This window comes from Lingula anatina, chromosome 1, assembly GCF_051362555.1.
Source record: "Lingula anatina isolate TDL-2025a chromosome 1, LinAna3.0, whole genome shotgun sequence".
Lineage (NCBI taxonomy): Eukaryota > Metazoa > Brachiopoda > Lingulata > Lingulida > Lingulidae > Lingula > Lingula anatina.
Genome location: NC_141767.1, coordinates 35647622 through 35671666, shown reverse-complemented (window position 1 = coordinate 35671666; position 24045 = coordinate 35647622). Strand labels below are relative to the sequence as shown.

The 24045-nt window shown below is 35.3% G+C and overlaps 1 protein-coding gene and 1 long non-coding RNA gene across 5 annotated transcripts; one reads left to right on the top strand and one right to left on the bottom strand.

Moving 5' to 3' along the window:
• The first annotated feature begins 1583 nt into the window (after positions 1 to 1583).
• Positions 1584 to 22212, top strand: LOC106172015 (coiled-coil domain-containing protein 157). Of its 4 annotated transcripts, none has more exons than XM_086998636.1 (12): positions 1584 to 1686; positions 2510 to 2787; positions 6037 to 6211; positions 6503 to 7244; positions 8579 to 8769; positions 9737 to 9913; positions 10505 to 10673; positions 11127 to 11272; positions 12384 to 12481; positions 13233 to 13385; positions 14200 to 14333; positions 18385 to 22212. In XM_086998636.1, the coding sequence occupies exons 2-12, from the start codon at positions 2543 to 2545 to the stop codon at positions 18525 to 18527; spliced, it is 2373 nt and encodes a 790-aa protein (XP_086854762.1). In that variant the 5' UTR covers positions 1584 to 1686; positions 2510 to 2542; the 3' UTR covers positions 18528 to 22212. The 4 variants fall into 4 exon arrangements, with proteins under 4 accessions (XP_086854762.1, XP_013408044.2, XP_013408045.2 ...); XM_013552590.2 differs by having other exon boundaries at positions 13215 to 13385; XM_086998630.1 differs by having other exon boundaries at positions 1663 to 1680; positions 13215 to 13385.
• On the bottom strand, positions 15166 to 18271 carry LOC147764308 (uncharacterized). The gene is made up of 3 exons (XR_015331653.1): positions 18025 to 18271; positions 16521 to 16613; positions 15166 to 16113 (listed from the first exon to the last, which is right to left on the bottom strand). It is a non-coding gene; the product is annotated as an uncharacterized LOC147764308 (long non-coding RNA).
• Positions 22213 to 24045: the final 1833 nt, after the last annotated feature.

Below are 24045 nucleotides of genomic sequence, written 5' to 3'. Positions count from 1 at the left end.
AAGAACATAATATTTAGAATAAAATTTTATTGAACCGCAGTATCAAATGCGTCAGCGTGTACAGCCGAAAATGTGCATATATGCATACGAATCTACATGTACATAAGAATATGACAATGGGCTATATTACAAAACACTGAACTACAATGAAATAAGTACACAGTTAAGAAATATATCATGTAACCTTCGTTTTAAAGTAAATAAAATAAAGGAAATTATTATAGTAATTGAACACCTATCAGTTGAAACCTTTCTTTTATGAGAGCTTTTTTTTTTTTTTTTTTTTGTAAAAGTTGTGATCGCTGTAATTATCCATGAGGCAACTGCCTTCTGTACTGAAAGAAAAGGGGAACAAAATATCGATATTATCGGCTAAACTAGTACATAATTTCTCCCTTGTTTTATCAAACCCAATACAAATCTGACGGATTTCGCCACTTCTTAAAACGCAATTGAACTATAGCCAAGGGTAAGCACATGTATTTATGGGAATAAAAATGCAGTCAATGTAATTGCCTCCTCTGTTTCGATAGCACGAAACATGTCGTGATATTTTTCAAACGAATAGGAAGTCGCCGCTGTTCCTGTTATCCCAGCCACCAGTTATTATTAATGCAATCAACGCTTTAACTCTAGGGTTACAGAAGAGTTGCAGAGCTTCGGGTGCAATCAAGCTTCGAAACACTGAAGCTGAAGTAAAGCTAGACTACACGCGTGTTTTGATGCGCCTTCTTCCACCAAAACCCCCTCAATATTGATAAAATTGGCCTTTATTTCTAAAAAACAACAGGGAAATTTACATCAATATTTATGAATAATGCCTTTTTATAACAGAAAGCACCCAGCGTAAACGCGAACAATTCCTCAAACGACAGGTTCCTTCAGATTTCTAAAACTGCCAGTTTGTATTGTGTCTCCAAAAGAGAGAATAACTCATATGAAAAGGGGAATGCATTGTAGGCAATAGTGAAGTAAAATACTTAAAACTGATATGGTTTTCTCTTTATCTGCTTAGTGATTTCAACGTGCTGCTTAACTTTCCATGTATTTTTCCTAAACGAGCTGGGCTTACATAATTTTTTTATCTTTTTGAATTACGTGTGACCGTTGTCAGCGTATCATCACTTTAAGAAAATCCTGTTGACCTAAATAGGCCTTAAGAAATCAATAAAATCCCTTTTTTTGCATTAAATAAATAAATAAATAAATAAATAAATAAATAAATAAATAAATAAATAAAACGCCAAACAATGAATCGATAAAAACTGGCTTCGTGTCTGAGTTCTGTGCAGTGTATTCATATAGATTCCCCTTGACTTCCTCTGGGTGATAGGTTTCCATTTGCATGATAAATTGGGTAAGATGAATATCTAAAATATCATGCCATTGTTGTTATTGCTTCTTCAAGTCTCCTCTAAATGACACTATCAAAATGATACCCTTATTTGTTGTAGACTTTGTCTTATATCTACGCAATTTATTTTCAAATGTGATGACTATTTCCAGTTATGTCAACGCTTAACATAAGATCTAATATACCATATCTAATATTCCGTTTATTAGATCTTAGGCTAAACCTTTCCAGGAACCGTGCAGACATACAGAGCAGCTGTTTGTCCTTGGATCTCGCGTGAACAGAGGTACTTGACGAGAGTTGCTAACATTCCAAACAACATGGCGGTGAGCGTAAGTGCACTCAGGGAGTGGAAACGCGCTACTTATATGATTATGACGAGCCTAACCGTCAGCACCGGATATTAGTTTGTGACCTTGAGGGGCAATTAGGCTTGGTCTTTGCGGCACGCGCGAACAGTAGTCGATCTACCACACCTGGGTCTTTTGTTTTTGACAACCATTCACTCGTCAACGAGGTGCTTGTTCTAGACTACAGACTGATATCTACTGGTACTACCAGTGGCTTCATTAGTAACGTTCCCACAATACATGGTTTTCTGTCTGTGCGTACATACCCTGAATTCGGTTAGCCTCACTGACGAGAACAATGGACGTTTCTTACCCCTCTCTAGGATTACCCCTGGTGCACTGGTTCATTTAATGTTTATTGATGCTAGCAATATGTATTGGCAGTTAAGTGTGTATGTATCTGAAAACATACTTAAAGTTTTACTATAACATTCGATGGTTGTGCCTCACAAAAGGTAAATGTGCTCATTTTAGGAGCCGAAGTCCTGAAAGATTAGGCTAGTGAGAGGGGGGAGGGGGGGGGGTAGAGTATACTGAGTACAGTTAGATAGGAAAAAGCACCACTTTTTGTGCTTTACTATACAATCTTTCTCTGCTGCCCAGGGGCTCAGAGGTGTATGGTTAAGATTTGACGGCTTCACCATTCCATACCTTAAACTGTTTCTGTTACAAGGACACCAAGTTTAGTACACGAATTGATATATACATTCTAGCAATTTTCTCTTTTCATAATTTTAAATAGATGAAAACGTAACAATGGTGATGATATTAAACTTACAATTATTCTTATGTCTTCCATTCTTAGATAATTTTATAAGAAGAAAAAAACCCCTCAAAGATGGCTCATCTGTTGGGCAGCAAATTTTGTATTGAGAGTCTCCGTAGTGATGTGACTGACCTCCAGGCTGCAGTGTCTGATGTCTTCTCAAGGACAGGACCAACAAATAGCACCTCTTGGAAGTTTCCAGATAAAATTGGAAGTGAAATAGACATTGAGGATCTGCTGGAGACATATGATTATTCGGAAGATGAAGAAGAGAGACAAGTGTCACACATTAGCTTACTGGAGTTGGTGATTGACAGGTATTGTTTTATATTTTCATATGGTGATTTTGGAATATTCAAACTATTTGTGTGAAAGATAAGTTTGTATCTACCAATTAGATAATACTATGTGATGAAATGCAGTGCTTCTTCTGTATATCTGTTTACACACTCAATAATGAGAGATTTCCGCCCAAAAACTGGTATTCTTATGGTCAGGCTAATATGTCACACGTCTCAGCAACCAGCAAGTCCACTGGAAATGGGGTAAAACAACTTAAAAACATGGCAGATTGCATTGACTTCTTTGTTAAAGTTGCCAGATGATATCATACGCTGTATTGCAGTGTATTGCACATTTCAGTCACACCGCTCCCCACACGTCGGCCCTGCGGGGTACAGTAATTAAATCTCGGCTCCATTCGCCATGCGGAAGCTACCTGAGAAATATTAAGTGCGCATGCTCATCAGTTAAACTCGTGGTGAAGAAAGCATGGTGGCTGAAGGCGATCGAAGGAAAAAAGCTCTTCTGTTCTATTATCTTTCAAAACAGAGACGAAAAAGGAATGAATTGGCCGGTAGAGCAGCAATGAATCGACTATCTACGGAGATAATATCACCAGAGATATTCACGGAGATATTAATGTTCGGAGCCGAGATTTAATTACTGTACCCCACAGGGACGACGTGTGGGGAGGCGTGTGAGAGGCGGAGAGACTATTAAAAGATTAGGCGGTTTTTCTTTCATGTACGTCCGCCATTTTTAGTTCTCAGGATTTGTAAAGCCTGGCTCAATAATTAACTGGTCAGTGTTAAATTGCTTATAATATTTAAAAGTCAGTAAACTAATATACTGTTTAGTGCTAAATGTCCTTTAAATATGAAACTGGGCCCTGGTTGGTTTCCTTTGACGGCCTGTGTAATTAGCTGCTGGACACCTGGTTAAAAGGTAAAATCGGCCTTAACTGCTTATTGTTATCTGCTAATGGGGATCTAACAGCAGTAGATTGCAAAGACTCATTTGCTTAACTGGATGTGCATAATATTCACATTTCCTTGAAGAGAAGGTCTTCAGGAAGTAATTAGTACCACCAGCGTCTACGCTGGCGGTACTCATGGTTTTAGTCCCGACCCGTCTCGTACGGCTCCGCCGGCTCCGTAAGCTCCGTTGGCTCCGCAGGGTGTCGTGGGATACAAGTCACCGTTACCGCTTCTCCTCCTAGACTGCATGGGCCTGTGTGCCCATCTCTTGGATTTAAGTCACGTATAATCTCAACTTGAACCCCTGGGTATTTTTGTCTCAGTCGGTGCATTGCCCTTGGCATGACACTCGTCGAAAGGCACCCTTGTCAAAATTTTTGGAAATTCAATGCTAAATATCTCCCATACCGAAGGAATTATGGGAAAAATTTCTACAGATGGCTGACCGAAAGTCATATGTGGAGATTTCAAATATGGCCTTGGATTTGACCTTTGACCTTTATTTCAAGGTCAAACGGGCCAAAATTTTCTAAAAATGGGAATTTTTTGCCAAAAATTTAATATTTTATGCCGATTTTCAGAAATTTTACAGATCTAACTTATAATATTATGGACAGGTGTTACCCTAAGGGTCTTCTTTTATCTTCGTGAGTTTGGGGTCAATTGGTGCATTTTCACGGGAGTAGCGGCCATTAGATGCCGACACTGAAAACTGTCTCCAATTCTGGAACTGTTAATGATAGAGACCTCTTGTTTTTTGCATTTTGTAGAGCTTGTCAAGCGCAACACTGGAGGTGGTGTCTGTGTTTTGTTTTCGATACAGCTTAGGCATTGCACTATATATAAAAGTTCAACATCCAATATTTAGTGGTGAAAATAAAATGTGAAATACTACAAATTTAGCAGAGATACGCCCATAGTTACTATTGAACTTGAATGGGAAGACATATACTTGTAATTTAACTGTGACCTTGAAATTGGCCTCTGACCTACTTTTCACCATGGACTAAAATTTCCAGCCCTTATATCTCTTAAACTGGCAAAGATAGTTACTATTGAACTTCAATAGGAAGTCATATACTGGCTATCTAACTGTGATCCTGAAATTGGCCTTTGACCTACTTTTTATGATGAACTGTACTTTGCATGTTTTCTGGCCTATATATCTCCAAACTTGGCAAAGAAATGCCCATAGTTACTTTTGAACTTGAATAGGCAGTCATAAACTGTGACCTTGAAATTGACCTTTGACCTACTGTTCACCATGAACTGAACTTTGAATATTTTCTTGCCCCTCATATCTTCAAAACTAGCAGAGATATGCCCAGTGTTGCCCATAGGTTTCCTCTTTTGTCAGCATATATGCAACACTGATAACACATTTCAAGGAAAACCAATAGGCCTATTGTCTAGAAAATCACTACCCATCCGAATGCGCTTACTCCAGCTGGTGGTACAATATCCGGAGGCGGTATCGCCTCTCTGATCCTCTAGTTGATTTTATCAAGGGAGGTGTCAATTGTACTGTTGACGTTGCATTGCTGATGAATGTGAAGGGTAAATTTTGGGCTGGATTATGCCAGTGATACATGTACAAAAGCAAAATGGAGAAAGCTTGCTGCACTGCCAACACATTTTAAAAATCTGATAGGAATTTTTTTTATTCCCAAAGATGAAAAGAAGAGAGAAAAACTGTTGCAGGCTATAGGTCGTACATACCTGACAAAATACAGGAATGTTGATCAAACAAGACTTGGTCTCCTACTACAAGATTTGTGTATGTGTGTTCACTTCATTTTATTACAGATAAGGAGAAAGTCGTTATTCATTGTTTGGTATTTGTTTTAGCCATTTATAGCAGGAATAAAATAGTTACAAATTTAAAATTACCTCTTTTTTTTCGGCATGTGTGAGGGTATATTTATTGCTGCTAGTTAAAATGAACTATAATGCCAAACTTAACTCTTTTTGGCTTGTTGTTTTAATTTCAACTGTTTTGAGATCTTTTTTGTTTTGCTGCAGCAATATTAAAGCAGACAAAAGAAAAATATTCTTTCTGGAGAATATACCACCCAATGGTGGTGGTGGTGGCAGCGATGGGGTCAGTCTGCAGCAAGAGTTTTCCCAGCTGCAAGCATTATCAGACAGCCTATATTTTCAAAGACCTGCCCTGGTCTGCAGTCTTACTTTTAGCCTCTGGCTTCTGGTTTGAGTTCAGTTTTTTATGTAGGTTCCTCTTGACTTCCTTTTTAAAATGTTTTTTTTTCTACTTTTTTGTCTAACAGCTGTTAAATTACATTTTTACAGACTTGTACTGTTAATCCAAGGCATGTCTAAGTATGCTGACCAGACCCTAGAGTCCAGCAGTAGGTCCACTCCAGCAAACTTACAGGGGTCCAGTGTGTCCATTGGACTGACTGTCAGGAAGTATTGGAACAAGATGGTCCACCTGCATGCTAATGTCCAGCAGCTGCAGTCAGAGGTAATGCATTACTTCAGTTTATCAGTACTGTCTTTATACATATATATATATAGTACAATAGATCAGACATATTTTACATTTCTTTTGTAAGTATATTGTGGAAAGAAAAGAAAGCAAAAAATTGCTTGCATCTGTTTTTTCTTTTCTGGTAATAGACTTGAACTATTAGATAATTGTTTGGGTAGACCATTGTTTACTTTTTTTCAGATCATGTAAAAAAAACTTGACTTTAAATGGACATGATATGAAAATTTATCACATATAGAAAATACGCTAATCTTGCTTTTTCAGATTAAAAGTAAAAACAGAAAAATACAGACCCTGGAGGATGCAGCAGAGCATGCCTGTAACTCCCCATCTAACCCACACATTCACTTAAAACCCAGTGAGGGACTTAACCCCAAGTCTCCAGCACAAAGTGGTTTGATACCACCCAGCAACCAAGACAGTTTCCCAGCTTGCAAAGATATTTCAAAAGACTGCTCAAACAAGTCTTCACAGACTATCGAGACTGCATTTGTACCATGTGAAGCCTGTGAAAAAGTCCAACACTGTCTGAAGGAAATTGGTGAAAATGTTGTGAATGTTTGTCAAACTCAGGGTCTGCCCTCTGCCCTGGCTAAGTATAAAAAACAGATATCAGGCTTAGACTGGATGACTGCTAATGACGTGACAAGGTGGAGCTCTGAACAAAATAAGGATCTTGTGAAGATCAACAAGCACTTGTCACATCTGGAGTCGACTATAGAACCTTTGAAAAGTGATCTTGCTGTGTCTCAGGAAAGTTGTAAGAAATTACAGGCCAAAGTTGATGATTTTGATAAAGAGATGTCCTTGGAAAGACAGACGCAGACTGCACAAAGAAAACAATATGAGCAAAAGATAAAAGATATTGAACAGCAGAATAATGAAGCAGTCTGTGAGGTTCAGAGACAGAATGACAAACTGCGGTCTGATAAAAAAGAACTAGAGACAAATGTTGTCAAGGCCAGAGAAGAGTTGGCAAGCACTCAGAAAAGAATAGAAGACTTGGGTAAGATATAGTTTTGCAGTTCTAAGCAATTTTACGTGATTGCTGTGCAATTATCATTATGAAACAGTGATTCTTAGAATTGGTAGTGGTGACGTTGGTCCATGTCAGGAAATGATGCGGTTCTGAGGACTTGATAATCACCATTCCAGACTACTCTATTTAAATAATTTCTTAGAATTGTTCTTTGCTTTAAAAGATTATCCAAATGGGTATCATTTTTATGAACACTTCAAAACTCTGCTCTCTTAGCATTTATTTTCATGACAAAAATGCATTGAAATGATTATTTTATCATTCTAGTTCTTTGAAATGAGAAAAATGAGTTTTGAAACAAAAAATATTGAAAGATGATGGCTTCACATGTAATTATGGATGGAAAGTTACTGAGAGAAAAAATTTGTTCTGGTGCAAAATTTTTGTACTGACATAAAGAATTATAACAAGATACTGAACATTACAAGTTACAACTCACCATTAATTCAATGAAAAATGAAAAAAAATGCATAATTTAGTTGTCTTTTATGGTGAAATTTGCATTTAATTATATGCTGTGATACTATGACATTGTCAACTAAGAAGCTAACCTTTTCTAAGCATATACAAGCATAGATTACTAGTAGTTCAAGTCACAAATACTTTTGCCAAAGCTATTGTATAAAGGTGTTGGATAAAGTTGCTAATTTGTTCAGTCTGCTTTTGCGTAAGTGTAAATTACATTTTTGTCATTATGAAAACCGTAATTCTGAGAATTTTAGCGATGACGTTGATCCATTGCAGAAAATGGCACGTTTCTAGGGATTTGGTAATCACAATTTCATATTCTGTCTTCCTTTTATAGAAAGCTAAACCATTTCTCAGAATCGTACTGTCCCTTAAAGTATCATTTTAATTAAAAGATGACTCCAAAGGAAATCCAGTTTGAGCAAGCTATGCCACAGTATGTAATTGTTTCATTAGACAAGACCACGCTCAGCTCATTACCATTGTTGGAGTTAACCATGCATTGCCAAGTAACATGCATATATATGGTGTCAGAACTTGGGCTTGGCTTCGGTGATGAATTTTGAAACATTAGTAAATGTAGGGAATTTGTTGTCATCATGAGTGATGTATATTGTATTATTTTAGGTTATGTTTGTTTCATAGAATCAATGTTTGTGGTAACTATGTTTTCTTGCGTAATAAATCATTAATGGACCATGAACTTTGCTCCCTCTGTACTTTCTTTTGCTGTTAACATGTTATTCTTTTCCCTACTGAATCTATGGAAAAGATGTCTGTTTCTTTCTTATTTTAAAAAAATGAATCACATTTGAGTTATTTCTGACATACAGAAGCCACCAAAGTCCAACTTCTCAAGGATCTCCAAGAAAATGCCAGCAACAGTTCAGAAATCCAGACTTTAGAAGGGGTTGTATCTGACTTGAAGTCTCAACTGAATGATGTGAAAGAAAAGTTTGATACCACCACGAAAGAACTAGCAAAGCAACAAGTTGTTAATAAGACTCTTAGCAGAAATAAGGAGGTAATGCTTTTATTTTAAGTATTGATTTGCGGCAATAATATATCTATTATCCACTCTTTGTAATAAGAGGAATTTTGTGCAATTCCATGGTTGTGTTTAGAGTGGAAAAAGGTTTTAGTTGCCTGCATATATAGCCTCATGCAGATAATGATGTGGGGGGTTAGTATTCAAATATAGGATAGTGATAGATAATTTTTTTAGTTTTAAATGATACTTAAGCCTGCTGTTACTTCTCCATTACTGACCTAATCACCATGCCAACAATATTTTTGGGTTTTAATTTACAATCAGGTATTTGCAACTGACATCTGAAAAATGAAAAATGCATATCCAAAAGAATATATGCAAAGATTGCGAGAACTTATAATCATGGGGCAAAATGGTCATTTGTATTATATGTTCTGTTTTTCTGACAGTAACTTGTTTAAAAACATGACAATCAATTGTAAATACCAAGGGAGTTTTTTTCTAACAGTTATTCTAGCAGTTATTCTCTCAGCTAAATGTTGAAAATTTTTAGTTGACTATGGAAGAAGTGTGATTTTTAGAATTATTTTTTCTTATATGGACTATATTTTTCTTATATGGAGTATATTTCTTATGTGGACTTTATATGAAATATGTTGTATTGACATTTGTTTGCACCTTAAGTAATAATAGATTTGTACTGTTCGTGTGAAGTTGGTGATAAAAAAGCTCTTGGCAGTAAATCAATACTGTGCTGCAATTAAATCTGCATCAGGTCTTGTTTTTGGGATTCTTGAAATAACCTCCATCTAATATTACCGTGTGTTTCCATGCAGTGATAACAGCTGTGTTCAAGTAGTCTTCTTTCAAGAGCTATCTGTACTTGTATTGAAGTATCTGCATTACGGTATTTGCTCAGATTTTACAAAATCCATAAAAGTTCAGTCCAAGCTATATGAAGATTGTTGTTATTAATTGTAGTTTTATTTGATTTTTATAGGCTTTACAGGGGAAGCAAGAGTCTTTGTTGCAGAGAATTGATGCTCTGGATCAGGACAATGAAAGTCTAAAACAGAGAGTTGAAGAGATTGAAGATGAGAGAGACAGCCTTCAAGAAAACTTGGATAAAGTGACAGAAGAAAAAGAAAAACTTGTGGAGGAAATGAGTGTACAACAGGTAAGATATTCAGGTAATAAAGTCCAAGATGATTTGATAGTGTTTTTCAACTGAAGAGTTACTGCATCAGTACTTGAAATAGTTACTTAGAGAAACATGATTATATTTTTTTTTGTTTAAAAATGAAAATCATGACACAGAAATGTTAGTTGAAGTGATGGATTGTCTGCTGCAATTTGATGAATTTTGTGAATTTCTCCTTCAAGTCTAACTATGACAGTCATCAGGTATGTTGTGAACAATTTGGGTGTCATTCTTTTGATTTTACTAGTGATGTACATTTTTTTTGCTATTTTTGTGATTTTCTGGCTGTGATTTGAATATTTAGACATTGGTAGATAATAAACAAATTTTATTGCTTTCTAAATACACAAAATCTTCAGATTCATGATTACAAAATTATATTGTTATTAGATTTATGTGAAGGCACCATTTTTGTTTTGTTTTTGCTATAGCTGTGCTGTCTACAGTATGTTTTATATTTGTGTCAGTTTTGGTTAAAAAGTGGTCATTTTTAAAAGCTGAACTCATTTCTCTATTTAAATGTGGACATACATTATGTTACCTTTTTTATGTTAATCCATCTTCCAGATACATCTGACAGAGTTGAATAAAGAGAAGAGTTCTCTAGAGCAAGCCATGCAGCAGTTGGAGCAGAATATAGCAGCCCTGACTCAGGATTTACAGGAGGCACAAGAAAGAGAGCGTCTGCTAGTCGAGTATCCAGACTTGAATGGACCAGTTAATCCAGATCTTGCAGGTAATTCTTTAGGGATATACATGTTGCTGTTTTCTTTATGAGAGTTGGGGGGAGGGGAGCACCTCTACCCTTATTTTTGTGATTAGGTGAAGGAGTTAAAGTCACAAAAAAGTTGCAGTCATAAATATTTACAACTTTGTCACTTTTAAACTGCTGTTCCTATATAGTTATACATAACCTCTTAGGTCACATTTACAACAATGAACTAACTCATCTGTGGATCAAATATGGTGACCCACTTAAGAGCTTGTCGTCTAATCCCCTAGTAGACACTGAATAGATTCCCCATGGGGATTTCGCAACAAGCATTCAAGTGGGTAAGTCATATTTGATTGTTGTGCATGTGGCTTTAGATCAGCAACATGTATATGATTGCCAGATGACGAAGAAAAAAAAAGAGTTGTGATCAAAACCAAACAGAATGCGCATTGGCAGTTTATGGTCTATTTACAGGATCTGGTGACATAGCGTTGGACATGGAGAACCAGGTGAAAGCCAATCACACCAGAATTCAAATACTTGAAGAGCAGAACACAGCCCTCAGGAACTCAATAACAAAGGTGCTGGCAGCTCAGGCCAAGGGGAATTCAGCAGCAGGGGTAGGTTTGGAAGACTTGTGATTATTACCTCCCCCAAGGATGTTATGTTTCACCCCATTTTGTCTGTTTGTTTGTCTGTCTATCTGTCTGTGATCAACATGCCTCAAAAAGTTATGGACCGATTTTGATGAAATTTTCAGGAACTGTCAGAAGTGGGCCAAGGAAGAGATGATTAGTTTTTGGTTGTGATCCGGATCAATAATCAATCAATAATCAATAATCAAAAATAAAAAAAAACTAAGTTATGGACCGATTTTAATGAAATTTTCAGGAACTGTCAGAAGTGGGACAAGGAACAGATGATTAGTTTTTTGGTGGTGAACTGGATCAGTAATCAATCAGTAATCAGTGATCTGGATCAATAATCAATCAATAATCAATAATCAAAAATATAAAAAATTAAGGGGTGAAATGGCATTGGATGAAGACTTTGCTGCCTTGGCGGAGGTCTTTTCTAGTTGTATATATTATTTACTCTTTGTCTTTTTTTTCTTTTTCTTATGGTGGCCACAGCTGAGATCTTACATGCCCCCTCCATACTTCCTTTTCAGACTATACATTGTTATTTATTTTTATGGCTTATTTATTAAAATGCTATTTTGCTTGTCTGTGGCACAGACAAGCACGTTTATAAATCGAAGATTTACTTGTCTTCTTCTGACTTTTTGAAAATGAGCAATTTCTGTCTCAGGTTGTATTTTGTGTGGGCAGTACACTTGTTTTTCTTCTATGTTATTTTTGTAATTTTCATGTCAATTCCACTGACTGCTTGTTAAATTTGTCCATGACATAAGTCAAAATGGTTTGTGGTTACTTTTTAGAATTGTCCTTGTCCTTGTTCTTTTTTTTTTGCATGTTGTTAACAAACAACTGACAAGTCAAGGATTGTAACATGTTTATTTAGCAAGTAAATAATATGCTGACATTCCTTATATAAGTAACCAAGTTTAAATTTGAAGTGATATTTCTTTTATCACATCAATGATTCATCAGCTACTTGGTTAAGAATACATCCAGTATTAGATAACAGTTTGACATTCATCCTCCACGTTAAAAACATGGGTTGTATGTATCTACAACTGTGTATTAATTTTATATCTCTGTATTCCAGTCGTCTGGCCCAGTGCCTCTGTGGCGGCCTGATGCTTCAAGGTCTCAACAAAAGCAATCACAACAACCACAATATGAACAGCGTGGAGGCCACACAAGGTAATAGACCTCTGGTATTGTGTTTTTCATTGCAGTGATCAAATGTTTAGAATATCCATAGGCTTTTTAGTGTGTAGTTTCCCTAATGTCCATGATGTCCCATTGATGAGTGCTATACTGGTCAACATTTTAAATGTTTATTTAAGAAATGCTGACAATATAATCCTTTCTTATAGATAAGTCTAAGAATTTAAAGTGTTTTTATTGAATTGACATTTTTTTCTTATTCTGAAAAGGGAAATTATCACAATTGGGTTTAATTCACTTTTTAGTCAGTGGAGAGAAAGGGTTGGTTGGGGGTTAGATTATTTGAAAAAAAAAAAGAACCTGATAGTTATTTTTCTTTTTACATGAAGTAGTTTACTTCCCAACATCTAAAAGCACATTGCTGCATGCAGATGTACATCAATTTGTAGAAACATTGGCACCTCCCACTGTCTGCCCCAGCAATGTTGCTCAGGGTAAAGAAAGAAGGGGGTGGAATGAGGTGACCTTGTTCAAAGTTCTGCGTATTACACTGTTTTAAAAATCTCTAATTCAAAGAACAGATTTTAGCCAATTTGTCCACCCAGTACAGAAATTCATTACTAGTGAAAAAAAGGCGAACAAAGTCAGCACCTGATCACTTAATAGCTGTATTAACTTCCAATACAGAAATTCATTACTAGTGAAAAAAACCCCACTAAATAGCTGTATTAATGTGCTAATATGTGTCCATCCCTCATTGCTCCAGCACTGTTGACCTAGGTAGTAACTCTACACCTCACCAGCTTCTTGCACAGCAGAGACTAAGAACTGTAGTACTGAGTGACCACACAGATACCTCTCTGCCTCCCCTTGACCAGGGCAGTAGTAACACACTGAGGCAGGACACTTTTACTATTAATAGGATTAATTCTGGAAGGTAATTTTTTTTGGTCAGTGTTTCCAGTGCAACTCCTTCAACTGGAAAATATTGAACTTATTATTATTTCTTTTGGCATTAAGTTCACTTAATTCTCTCCCAGTTGTGGACATACATGCTTTTAGTGCTATAATGTTAGAACAGTGTTTCTTATCAGTGCTTCTTCTCTCTTATGCCCAGCTCTTATACGTATATTGGCAAAACTTTGTTTCTGCTAACAGCTAACAGCATATCTTTTCTTGTACTTGAACAAAGCAGTTGTTCAAGCCATTTTGTCTGTAGTCAACATTTTAACCCTTTTACTGGTAGATTGTGTTCCTGCTTTTACTTCTCCCATGTAGCATACTTTCTCAGCTTTTTGCTTTGCCTGACCATAGATTTTTACACACATAAACTCTAGTCTTCACTTCAGGCTGGTATGCATGGTATTCCCAAATGCTTTTACTCCCACTATTGGCTTATTATTTAGGAGTTATGACTTTGTACCTTTTGTGCTTTTGCTATTACTTCACATGTCCTTTAAACCTATTGTGCTCCAAGTAAGAATCTCTAAGAATGTTACAGGGAATACTTTGATGGCCCCACAGGGACAAACTAAAGTTTTGTTTTTGGCAGAACCTACTTTCCCCCCTCCCCCTAATGAAATTGATAAATAATAATAATAGGGTTGATTGTGACCAATGAAATTTGAATACCTCTTTGCTTTTTCAATTATGGATATTTGTAAATAGAATTCCAACAGAAATTAAAAATTGGTAACATAAGAATAATATATTTTTTTTTCAAAAATATGTTTATTTTTTTCTCCGGTTAGGAACATCCAGGAAAACCGTCCAAGAATCACCAGTGCTGGAAAGGCCTCTCCCTTAGTGGCTGCCAACAGTAGCAGCCTGGCAGCATACAAACAGCTGAAGAAAGCAGGACTTCTACCAGGTCCAAGTAGTAAAGGTTAGTTTCATTATTGGTTTTATCAAATTGAATAAAAAAAATCTTGAAAGTTTTGTTGGATTTTGTGAATGCAACCAAATGGCTAGTTACATCCATAGATACAAACAAAGTATGCCTTTTAACACAATGTTATACCAAGGAGTTATAACAGAAGGAGATTACACGCAAGCCTTTCTATTGTCCGATGTCTGTTACGGTGGGCGGAGCTAGCTACGGGGGGGCCTCCGGTCTCAAGGTTTCGTCTGCGTCGCTCTCCTCAGCTTGGAGATAAATTTCATATGCGTTATTTCGCGTTAGAATTCGAGATCAGTAATGTCAAAGCGCTGCTGTATGCTATCATAGAAAGCGATTATAAGGTGGTGACTGAGAATGGTTGCCATGAGCTTCTTTAGTCGGTGATAGATGGCTTTTTTATGGCACAACCCGGTGAAAAATCACCAAGGAGAAGTCAAAAGAAAACGTCCCAACTGTGGTTTGTGAAAATGACATTCAAGTGAACGTCTGTCCTCACTGCCAAAGGACATAATATTAATACATTAACGTTTGGACCCTCCTGCCCTTGGGTCCCATAAACATATACATTGTGACAGTGCCTACGCTTTATGTCTGGTTTTAAATTTCTTAAAGTATTTTTTCTCTCACTCGGTATAATTTTAATATTATAATGCATTTAATTAAAATTTTAATTCTAGGTTGAGGCAATGCCACGACACGTCAGTTTACTGAATACTCTTTATAAATTTCTTTATCTTGGAAATTTCTCTTTTTTTCAGGATTATTTGACACGTACTAACACTGTTCATATTTGTCGGTAAACAAGTGCACAGTGCCATACATTAAGAATAATTTTTATTCATTCATAAATATATTTATGTACAAAATATATCAGAAATTTTAGTATTCACTGAGCTCTTTAAAGTGAAACAAATAAAGATGAGAATATTGAATTTCAAACTATTATTTACTATATTAACTTAAAAAATCTTTTAAGTCAACTCTATACTCAAGCACTCTATACTCTATACTCATGAAAGTAGCATCTGTGAGTAAAACCATTTTATTATATCTATAGAAGAACAAAAACAAAAATTTTACACATAAGCAGTAATAAATGAAGTCATAAGAATGATTAAGTTGCTACAGTTTTCCAGTTTTATGCAGTCTATGATGGCATTTTTTTCAACCGTGCAAATAGAAATAATTATATTCTTCTTTATCTGACTTGCTGATACCAGTCTGTGCCAGATACTATTCTACTTACAGGCCAGCAAGGTCTGAGAATCTAATGGGCTGAATGAAAAAAAATCCTAGAAGATAAAGTGGTTAATTCTTACAAATAGGATAAAAAACATGGGATTTTCAAAAGGTTATTATAGATCAAGACAACACTTAGTAAGAACATTTATAAAATGTAACAGCTGAAAAAATTAACTGGTAAGTAAGCAGTAAGTGACTGCTTTAAAGAAATTTCACTGAAACAGAAATTTCACTGGCAATCAGGTAGACTGTTATACCATGGCACTCAACAATTTATATATAGGTTTTGAATTTTTTTCCACGTAACAGTAACAAAATTTATGTCCACTTTTGCAATGTATAGAGTCAGTTAGGTGACTGAAAATATTTTAAAATGTCATAAAGGAGCACTATTAATTTAATGCAATCTCTGTTGGCCAGTCTTATCCAGTTTCTTCTCCAAAAAGGACAACTCAAGTGAGAATTTCTTCAGGGCCTTTTCTTCTGCCTTGCTAATGCCATGCCACTCAGAAAAGAGAGAAACCTGTAGGTTAGAAAAAAAAACATAATAATAGCATTATGAACTACTAGTATCCATGTAGACATTATGGAATTATGCAGTGAAGTTTAATGTGTCTTGTTATGACTTGACTGAAATAATGTTCACCACATAAATGAACAATTTACAACTAAATTTATATAGAACATCAAAATTCATGATCAAAAGCTAATAACCCCAAGAAATTGAAAGAAATTGTACTTATTACAAGAAATTATTTAAATCTGCCCTGGTTCCTACTCTTCTGACAGGACAAAAAGGGGATTTCAGAGAGGCTGGTTGCTAAAAGGAAAATGCCCAAGGTTGTTGTATTTTGAAAAAAAAAATTAAAAAGGGTACTGTTGTTAGTGAATGTTTAATGCATCTTAGGCATTATGACAAAAGTAACTTACCCCAGACACACTGACCTCCTTTTTTCATTGACATATTTTAATTTTTTCCAGCCTGACCATAATTCATATATTCAATGCAGCCTTCTCCCATATCTATAATAGAAAAAAAACTTGAGTAGTGTTAAGATATGCATGTCAAATTCATTATCAATTTTGAGAGAATTTCTGTTTCAACACTACAAGATGAAATATTTAATTTCAAGAAATGAATAAACCTTAATAGAGTTCTATTCTTTTGTAACCACCAAGGCAAAGCTTCTTTCTTAAAATGAACTGAAACATCCAAGCTTGCCACCTAACATGCCAAAGTAGTGAAGTATAATTTAGTAGAGAAGCAAGTACCCCTTAATTATAGAGGTGTCTTACACAATAAGGTGTGTCTTACACACCTTGACTCAAAGAGAGATGTGTAGTGAGATAACAGGTAAAGTAATTGGTGGAGCCTAGGTGAACTTAAAACCTTAAGACTTTAAATTAAGAAGCACCAGGATTCATGTGTGTTCTTTTTTCAAAGGTTTAATATGAATTAAAACATATATATGTAAAAAGAAGACTAAATAAGTTAAAAATAACTATACCAAAGACACTGTGAAGTCAAACTTCCTGTTAGACCGCCATGATGGAAAATGCTGGGTGGAGGCAAAATTTTCCAGTCAAAAAAACTGAGCACTTTACTTTAACAACAAAGTTACCCCTCCAAAGCCACCCACCATGGTGAGAAGAAAAATGATGACCAACTGTCATGATAAGTCTTTTTAGATTTAAACATGAAAAAGGTAAAGGCCAAAATGGTACATTTACCCATAACACTAGAGTAAAAAATTGGTATTCTGAACAAATCAGGTTATTTTTTTCAAGAAATATTGGAGCAGTATCCATGCAATATATACCACGCCACAACCAAGATGTTCAAGAATCTAAACACACCAAATTTTTTTATAATCTTGCATTTGAAAAGTACAAAAAGCGGTAAGCCTTTTGGCCGTAACAAGCGTAACACTTTTTGATCGGAACTCATGAAAATTGTCAATTGTCGTATCCAAGCTAGACCACATGTAAAATCGCAAAAAAAAACAATACTGCTCAAGCAAGTGTGTTGCACACATAACAATTAGTTAAATTTTATGACTGTCATGTGACACAAGTTTCAAAAAGTAGGAGGAAAATGTCTTTTGGAGTAATTTTTTTTCGAAATATTAACAAGATGGCGGCTTAAGCATCTGCTTGTTATTCGGCTACTGAAAGTGCACCTAAGTTTTATTCTTTGCTATTGCCACAAATTACTTAACAATTGCAACTGTATAAAGACCAAACTTTCTTCATCTGATACTATATTTATAGGCACTTGTTATGAGTGGGAAATATTTTTCGTGCAATATTTATTCTCCACACACCACCTCGTGAGATCAACGTGTAGCTGGACACTTACACAGTGAGACCCTACGACATGAAAGTTGCAATTTATCTTCATATTTCGTGTAGTTATGCATTTAAAAGCACTTACCTGTTTTTTGAAAACCTTGTCCAACGTAATATCATATAAATTCTGTATTTCTCTCATTTTTTAGAAACTTGGGACTCCGTTTCTGTTTCTGTCCTCAAAATCAACAGACGAAGGCACAGATACTAACAAACGAGATTTAAACGAGAGTAGCAATTAAGCGTAACAGAGATAGGCATCCATTGTTCTCTGGGTTCTATTCATTCCGACCAATGAGAGACCGTAATACGGGCTCCGCCCCCACGCGTGTAATCTCCTTCTGTTATAACTCCTTGGTTATACTAACACCAAATAACACAGCTCAATTTATTATTTCCAGTGCTATTATTTATTACCTTGAAATTGTTTTTTTGTTTTTTTTAGGTAAAGTTGAGAGACCCTCATCAACTGGATCAGGAAGTGGTTACAGTCCACAGGATGTTTTTACTTGTGGCAAGTGTGACAAGGTGTACACCACCTTAGCTGACCTTGACCTTCATAAGTCTTACTGCTATGGACACTTATGACATGTCTCTGACATCTGTGACTTGTGGGAAGTGTGACAAGGTTTATGTCACCTTGACTGCCCTTGGCATCAGTCTCACTGCTGTGACATGTGTGTCACTTTATAAGAACTCACAGGTGGTTAAACATCGGATTTTCACTTATTTGATGGTCCAGGAATATTCCCTTGACTGTCTGTGGTCATAGCTAGACTTTACTGCTGTGGACAGCTGAGGCATTTCATGACATTTCTTTGACACCTGTCACCATTGCCAAGTGTGACAAGCTTTATGTGACATCTAATAATTGACTGAGTATTCATAAGTGGAATTGAAGTCTCTGAGATTTTAAATGTGTGAAATGATGGGTACACATGGACCCCACTGCTGCAAACCTGGATGATATAGAAAGTATTTTGTGAATTTGAACCAAAAGGGTTGAAAAGCATTATGCATTGTAAGAATTTTTGGTGTAGATTAGGTAGAAGTTGTAATAAAAAGAAAGAAGGAATGAAATGAAAATACTTAGTAATACACAAGAATTCAGCTTAAACAGAAGTTTTGATCATGAAATTATAGCTGGATTATAAGAAATATTTTGTTATTGCAGTTAGAATTTTAGTAGGATAATGTCCCCTGCCACATATCCGTCCATACCATTTATTATTAAACAGGAAATGTGCTGCCCAGTAATTCAATAACTTTTTTACTTGTTTTGCTGTTTTTGTAGGTTTTGGTCAACCAATTTCCGTCCTATTCCTATTTTTATACTTATGTATTTACAGCTTTTAAATAAACTACACGGCCTAATATGTTATGGTTTTACAATTGAATAATATGACAAATTAGGTTGTTTTTTGAGGACATTTGAGGGCTTTTATTGCTTTTGGCACCATTAGTCTTTGTTTAAAATCGATTTAGATACATGCTTTGGTATTTTGCATTTTATTTCCCTGCACATTTAGGTCTGATAAAAGAAAAGAAAAAAAGAAATCCTTTAACCTTGAAAATTGACTGTAAGTGTACACGCAGGTTTGTTTTTGTTTTCTAAATGCATGTGCTTTTTGTTTTGATGATTTACAAATTAATCACAACATTGGCACAGACAAATGTTATCATTCACTTTAACCTTGGAAGATGACTTCACCAGTCAGTCAGACAGAAGTTATTTTGTTTTTCAAAACATCTCTGCTTTCTCAGAACATGTAAAAATATGAATCATTCCAGTCCTCATAAAGACAACATTAACAGTTTTTTTAAATCTTCATTTACCCATTGATGGCTAACATTCTTTAAATTAAAGTTCTCTAAAGTTTGGAAAATATTTACATTTGACACTTTGCAGAACTATACAGCCATCTCATCATATTCCTTCTTGTATTTTGTTATGTAATTCTAAAATAATGCTATTTGAGGAAAATATTTGTGATGCTTATTTTTGTCATTTGCACCACAGAAAATTATTTATTTTGCATTATGTCAGAATTGAAAATTGATATAATTTTATGTATATTTATACTGAATTGTACCTAAGATACTCTCCAGATAATTTTAATTATCTTTAAAAAGATATATTCATTCCATTTTAAGTTAACAGTGTTATGAAACAGCAAAATGTTTGCTGAGTTATTATTCATTTTTTTAATTGCATTATTCATAAATGAAGTAAGTTGTATCTTGGTACATTTTTTCTAAACCAAAAACCAAATTGAAAGAAATGGAAAATGAATGAAAGCTGTGGCAAAATGCAGAGAACAAAATTTAGTTATGAATAAGGGAGCATTAAGATAAACCCATCGTACTAGCTGGGTCAATCCAATTCTGCCAGAAATTCTCCCTAAGTGCAATCACTGTAATTGGCTTAAATGTCTATGGGAGCATTCACATTGAGAAGAACCGAGGTCTAGTAAGGCCGCAACCTAAATATGGTGGACTTGCATGAAAGGAAGACCGCTAATCTTTTTATGGTCTCTCTGCCTCTCACACGCCTCACCATGCGTTGTCCCTTGACCGGTTGAATTGAGCTGAGATTTAATTACTGTGCCCCTGCAGGGACGACCCATGGTGAGGAATAACAGGATTAGCGGTCTTCCTTTCATGTAGGTCCACCATATTTAGGTCACTGCCTTACTAGACCTCAGTTCTTCTTGATGTGAATGCTCCCTAACATGTCTTCTTGACTTGCTAGGGGGTAGTTAACTGATTAACTAGCTAGCATGTCGGACAATCGATTTAATTACACTGAATGCACTTTAGCAAGAATCGCCCTGCATTGTTGGAACGATATGGCTGGTACGATGTTTGAATCTGAACACAGTTTAGAGTCACTTCCCACTCCACCATACTTAAACTCTGGTATGATTTATACTTTTGCCTGCCATATTGTCACATTAAGATAACTTATGTTTCCCATGCATGTTATAAATAGGAAGTAGATGGAAGTACTATGGAAATTTGAGAGATTTTAAATGCTAGATTTATGGTGTTTGAATTTTATAATTCTGTGTGAAAGTTTGAGCATTAGCTGTTTGTCTGACACATTTAAGTCAATTATCACATATAGTGTTCCTTTTGCTTTTCAAAGAAAAGGGTGATTATTTCTTTTGCTTTTCAAAGAAAAGGGTAATTATTTAAAAGGGTGTCAAGGATAAACTTTCAGATGAAGATTGTAACTATTGATTTTTTTATCAAAATACAAAAATATAGATATATAAGGATCTCTTACTTCAGCTGCTGATTTATTTCTTATTTTACTTAGTGTTATGTGAAGTAAAACAGAAATAACTTTGAAAATTATTACTCTGAAAATTGTGGTACACTTTGAAATAAAAGGAAAAAGCAGCCTTGGTGTGTTAAAACAGACACTTGGGTTAGCAGCAACTTAGTAAAGGTTCTGCTGAGACTTTTTGTTTTTAAATACACCATGAAATAATTTATTATTGTTATTTGGATTAAGTTTAATTCAGTCAAGGACATACATCTGTATCTAGGTCAATGATGTCTGTAGGAAGGTTTATAGCAAGTTTCCAGTGGATCTGATCTATTAAATCACAAATTTAAATATATGGGTAGTTCATTTCCAGTTCAGGTCTATGTCTGTCTGAACACAGCCTTAAAATGCCCAGGAGCGGTTTAAAAGTGCAATGCTTGTTTCATGTCATGGGAATATTTATCAACATTTTTAAAAGCCTTTTTTATGTTTCATTATTTTTTAAAATAAGTTCTACGAATGTGTGTTTGATGTCACAAATTGTCTTATCACTGTTGGACCAGTGATTCAGTAAATGAAAGAAAGTCAGGAAATATGGAAATCAAATACAGTTTTCTTGTCAAAGTTAATTATTGTCTCATTTTTTGCTTGTTGTTTAGAAAGGTAAAGTCACACCAGAAAGTTAAAGAAGGGCACCTTATTGTGATACCTATAACGGTGTGTTTCTGTTTTGTATTTAATGTCGAGCAAATGATTATTTTCCTCAGCCAACAGCCACTTAAATTTGGTAAACAACATGGGCATTATTTACTTTTATCTTTAGCTTTTGGGATGCACAGCAAAGTATCAAGGCTTTGCAGTTAGTGGTATTTTGCTCATGTTCAAATTGATCTCTAATTTTTCTTCACTGGAATGCAATTTCATTTTGAGTGTTCAAAGTCCATGTAGCTTATCATAAGTTACAATATAAATGAAATAAAACTGACACTTATGTGAAAATGTGTTGTTATTTTTATATTCCTGCATTGCCTTATCTTCTACTTTCATCTAAAACAATTAAAATAAATTATTTCAAAGTTTATATCAATGCCCAGAAAAGGTTGTTTATACATTGAACATTATTATTCCTGTTAACCTAGAAAAGGGCCCCATTGCAGTAGAGAAGATGATTATGTAATATTGCATAAGGCAATTACAAAGTTTTGGCTCAAATTTTTGGATTTTATGGTAAAACTTTGTAATTGCCTTCTCTACCACAATGGGGCCCACGTAGGAGTTTTGCATTTACCCACATGAGCCCCATTGTGATAGAGAAGGCAATTACAAAGTTTCACCATAAAATCCAAAATTTTTAGCCAAAACTTTGTAATTGCCTTCTCTACCACAATGGGACCCTTATGGGTGAAACAGCAAACTCCTACATGAGCCTCACTGATTTAGAGGAAGCAATTACAAAGTTTCACCATAAAATCCAAAATTTTGATCCAAAAGTTTATAAATACCTTTTCTATTACATTGGGGCCCATGAGGGTGAAATCAAAAGTCCTACATGGGCCCCATTGTGGTAGAGAAGGCAATTACAAAGTTTCACCATAAAATCCAAAATTTTGAGCCAAAACTTTGTAATTGCCTTCTCTACCACAATGGGGCCCTTATGGGTGAAACAGCAAACTCCTACATGAGCCTCACTGATTTAGAGGAAGCAATTACAAAGTTTCACCATAAAATCCAAAATTTTGATCCAAAAGTTTATAAATACCTTTTCTATTACATTGGGGCCCATGAGGGTGAAATCAAAAGTCCTACATGGGCCCCATTGTGGTAGAGAAGGCAATTACAAAGTTTCACCATAAAATCCAAAATTTTGAGCCAAAACTTTGTAATTGCCTTCTCTACCACAATGGGGCCCTTATGGGTGAAACAACAAACTCCTACATGAGCCTCACTGATTTAGCAGAAGCACTTACAAAGTTTCACCATTAAATCCAAAATTTTGATCCAAAAGTTTATAAATACCTTTTCTATTACATTGGGGCCCATGAGGGTGAAATCAAAAGTCCTACATGGGCCCCATTGTGGTAGAGAAGGCAATTACAAAGTTTCACCATAAAATCCAAAATTTTGAGCCAAAACTTTGTAATTGCCTTCTCTACCACAATGGGGCCCTTATGGGTGAAACAACAAACTCCTACATGAGCCTCACTGATTTAGCAGAAGCACTTACAAAGTTTCACCATTAAATCCAAAATTTTGATCCAAATCTTTATAAATACCTTTTCTATTACATTGGGGTCCATGAGGGTGAAATTAAAACTCCTACGTGGGCCCCATTGTGGTAGAGAAGGCAATTACAAAGTTTCACCATAAAATCCAAAATTTTGAGCCAAAACTTTGTAATTGCCTTCTCTACCACAATGGGGCCCTTATGGGTGAAACAATAAACTCCTACATGAGCCTCATTGTAGTAGAGAAGGCAATTACAAAGTTTCACCATAAAATCCAAAATTTTGAGCCAAAACTTTGTAATTGCCTTCTCTAACACAATGGGGTTTCTTTAAAATTGAAATGAATATTGACATTTGCATTAATTTCAAGAGTGATTAAATGCAAGAAGAGAACATTTTAGGGATATTTCAAACAAAAAAAAAATATGTCAAAAAATTTGGGTGAATAATTGGCGCAACAACTACTAGGCTAAATTTTTGTTGCTTTTTCTCTGAATATTATATCATATCTTTTTATTTTATTCACAATACAAAAAATATACTATTTAGACCATTTCTTGAATTCCTGTAATTTCCAAAGTAATTTCTAACAGTCAGTTTGCTAGGT

What these genes read in the sequence shown, in the direction of transcription:
- LOC106172015 (XM_013552590.2), top strand. Translation starts at nt 2,543, where the DNA reads ATGGCTCATCTGTTGGGCAGCAAATTTTGTATTGAGAGTCTCCGTAGT. An exon ending in CTGGAGTTGGTGATTGACAG is followed by an intron (nt 2,788 to 6,036) that starts GTATTGTTTTAT and finishes ACATTTTTACAG; the next exon opens with ACTTGTACTGTTAATCCAAG. An exon ending in AGGAAATGAGTGTACAACAG is followed by an intron (nt 9,914 to 10,504) that starts GTAAGATATTCA and finishes TCCATCTTCCAG; the next exon opens with ATACATCTGACAGAGTTGAA.